A 3,322-nucleotide genomic window follows, 5' to 3' on the forward strand; every position below is an offset into this window, starting at 1 on the left:
AGTAATCAAGACAATATGGTACTGGCACAAAAACAGAAATATAGATCAATGGAACGGGATAGATAGCCCAGAGATAAAACTACACACCTATGCTCAACTAATCTACAACAAAGGAGGCAAGGATATACAATGGATAAAAGACAGTCTCTTCAATAAGTTGTGCTGGGAAAACTGGACAGCTACATGTAAAAGAACGAAATTAGAACACTCCCTAACCCCATACACAAAAATAAACTCAAAATGGATTAGGGGCCTAAATATAAGACTGGACACTGTAAAACTCTGAGTGGAAAACATAGGAAGAACACTCTTTGACATAAATCACAGCAAGATCTTTTTTGATCCACCTCCTAGAGTAATGGAAATAAAAACAAAAATAAACAAATGGGACCTAATGAAACTTAAAACCTTTTGCAAAGCAAAGGAAACTAGAAACAAGATGAAAAGACAACCCTCAGAATGGGAAAAAATATTTGCAAATGAATCAATGGACAAAGGATTGATCTCCAAAATATATAAACAGCTCATGCAGCTCAATATTAAAAAAACAAACAACCCAATCCAAAAATGGGCAGAAGACCTAAATAGACATTTCTCCAAAGAAGACATACAGATGGCTAAGAAGCACATGAAAAGATGCTCAACATCACTAATTATTAGAGAAATGCAAATCAAAACTACAATGAGGTATCACCTCACACCAGTTAGAATGGGCATCATCAGAAAATCTACAAACAGCAAATGCTGGAGAGGGTGTGGAGAAAAGGGAACTCTCCTGCACTGTTGGTGGGAATGTAAATTGATACAGCCACTATGGAGAACACTATGGAGGTTCCTTAAATAACTAAAAATAGAATTACCATATGACCCAGCAATCCCACTACTAGGCTTATACCCAGAGAAAACCATAATTCAAAAAGACACATGCACCCCAATGTTCATTGCAGCACTGTTTAAAATAGCCAGGTCATGGAAGCAACCTAAATGCCCATCGACAGACAAATGGATAAAGAAGATGTGATACATATATACAATGGACTATTACTCAGCCATAAAGAGGAACAAAATTGGGTAATTTTTAGAGATATGGATGGATCTAGAGACTGTCATACAGAGTGAAGTAAGTCAGAAAGAGAAAAACAAATATCGTATATTAATGCATATATGTGGAATCTAGAAAAATGGTACAGATGAACTGGTTTTCAAGGCAGAAACAGTGACATAGATGTAGAGAACAAACATATGGACACCAAGGGGGGAAAGGCGGGGGGATGAACTGGGAGATTGGGATTGACATATACACACTAATATGTATAAAATAGATAACTAATAAGAACCTGCTGTATAAAAAAATGAATAAAATAAAATTCAAAAAAACATTCAAACAAAAATAGAAGTTCATCCACATGCTTTGTATATTCAAGAAACAGGAATAAGGCTGGTGTGACCGGAGCTGGGAGCAGCAATAGGAGATGAGGTCAGAGAGGTAACTGGATGGAAGCAGGAAGACCACTTAAGCAGTTCTCTAAATAATCTAGGCAAGAGATAATGATGACTTTGAACTAATACTACTGATATATTATTTCACTAAACTCCGTAGTTTACATTAGAATTGGTTCTTTGTGCTGTAGAGTTGTATGGGTATTGACAAATGTATAATGTCACGTATGCATGTGTGTATGTCAGTATCATACAGAATCGTTTCACTGCCCTAAAAATCCCCCCTGCTCTATGTATTCTTCCTCCTTCCCTTCCCGCCCAACCTCTGGCTGCCACTGATTTTTTTTTTTTTTTACTGCTTCCATAGTTTTTCCTTTTCCAAAATATCATATAGTTGGAATCACACAGTATGTAGCCTTTCTGATTGGTTTCTCTCACTTAGCAATATGCATTCCTCCATGCCTTTTCATGGCCTTTATTCGTTGAATAGTATTCCATTGCATGGATGTACCACAGTTTGTTTTTCCATTAACCTGTCGAAGGACTTTCTGGGTGCTTCCTGTTTTTGACAATTATGAATAAAGCTATTATAAACATTCATTTGCAGGTTTTTGTGTGGACATAAGCACTATTGCTGGATTGTGTGGTAAGACTATGTTTAGCTTTGTAAGTGGTTGAACCATTTTGCATTCCCACCAGCAATGAGTCAGAGTTCCTGTTGCCCCACAGCCTTGTCAGCATTTGACCTTGTCAGTGTTTTAGATTTTAGCCATTTTAATAGTTGTGTGGTGGTATGTCATTGTTGTTTCAATTTGCAATTCCTCAATAACATATGACATTAAGCATATTTTAATATACGTATTTCCATCCATATATCTTCTGTAGTGAAGTGTCCATTCAGATCATTTGTCTTTTTTTGTTTGTTTGTTTTTTCGGTACGCGGGCCTCTCACTGTTGTGGCCTCTCCCGTTGCGGAGCACAGGCTCCGGACGCGCAGGCTCAGCGGCCATGGCTCACGGGCCCAGCCGCTCCGCGGCATGTGGGCTCTTCTCGGACCGGGGCATGAACCCGTGTCCCCTGCATCGGCAGGCGGACTCTCAACCACTGCGCCACCAGGGAAGCCCAGAGCATCTCGTTTTTGACTGGACTCAGACTTAGAAGTAGAAGCTCTCAGGGCGGACAGCCTCTGTCTCACGACAATCTGTTCCTGGCGTTTTTCTTCGGGCTCCTTCATTCTTTAGGCCAAAAGTTTAGCATATTCTGTAGCCTCTTCCTTATTCTTCTTAGTATGCTGTTTCTTCAGAGCAATACACCTGTGTTTATGTTGCAGAACACGTGGAGTAACAAGACGCCGAATTTTAGGTGCTTTGGTCCTAGGTTTCTTACCTTCTTTGTTTAGGGGCTTTCTCAAAACGTACGGATGGACATCATGCTCTTTAGAGAGATTGAAAAGTTTGCAGATTCTCCAAGTTCTTTTGGGCCCCAGGCGACGAGGCACAGTAGTATCAGTGAGTCCAAGAATATCCTTCTCCCCTTTTTTTACGCTGACCAAATTGAGAACACTCGGATTGGCATCCACAATGCAACCCCGTACAGATTTGTGCTTTCTTTCTCCAGTCGTCCTCGGTCTGTAACAGGAATGCCCCTTATTCAGTGGCAGGCAGACTCGGCCATTGGTCAAGACACACTGCTTCATGGGGGAAGCTTGTTTGTCGTTCCCCCCACTGATTCGGACCACATAACCCTTCCATTCTTCACCCAGAGCGTCAGCAGCAACTTCCGTGGCCATATGTTTCTCATAAAAGGTATGAAGTTTTCGTTCATCATCCACTTCAATGAGCTTCCGGCAGTCAGTGGCCGGGAAAGAGATGTTCAGCTTCAT

At 40.7% G+C, this 3,322-nt stretch overlaps 1 protein-coding gene across 1 annotated transcript; it reads right to left on the reverse strand.

The window, feature by feature from the left end:
* Window positions 1–2,677: 2,677 nt before the first annotated feature.
* Window positions 2,678–3,322, reverse strand: LOC132428917 (small ribosomal subunit protein eS6-like). Its single transcript, XM_060017117.1, has one exon. It carries the CDS (start codon window positions 3,320–3,322, stop codon window positions 2,678–2,680), a length of 645 nt encoding a protein of 214 aa, XP_059873100.1.

The sequence above is a fragment of the Delphinus delphis genome, chromosome 8 (genome assembly GCF_949987515.2).
Source record: "Delphinus delphis chromosome 8, mDelDel1.2, whole genome shotgun sequence".
NCBI lineage: Eukaryota > Metazoa > Chordata > Mammalia > Artiodactyla > Delphinidae > Delphinus > Delphinus delphis.

What these genes read in the sequence shown, in the direction of transcription:
- LOC132428917 (XM_060017117.1), bottom strand. Translation starts at nt 3,322, where the DNA reads ATGAAGCTGAACATCTCTTTCCCGGCCACTGACTGCCGGAAGCTCATT.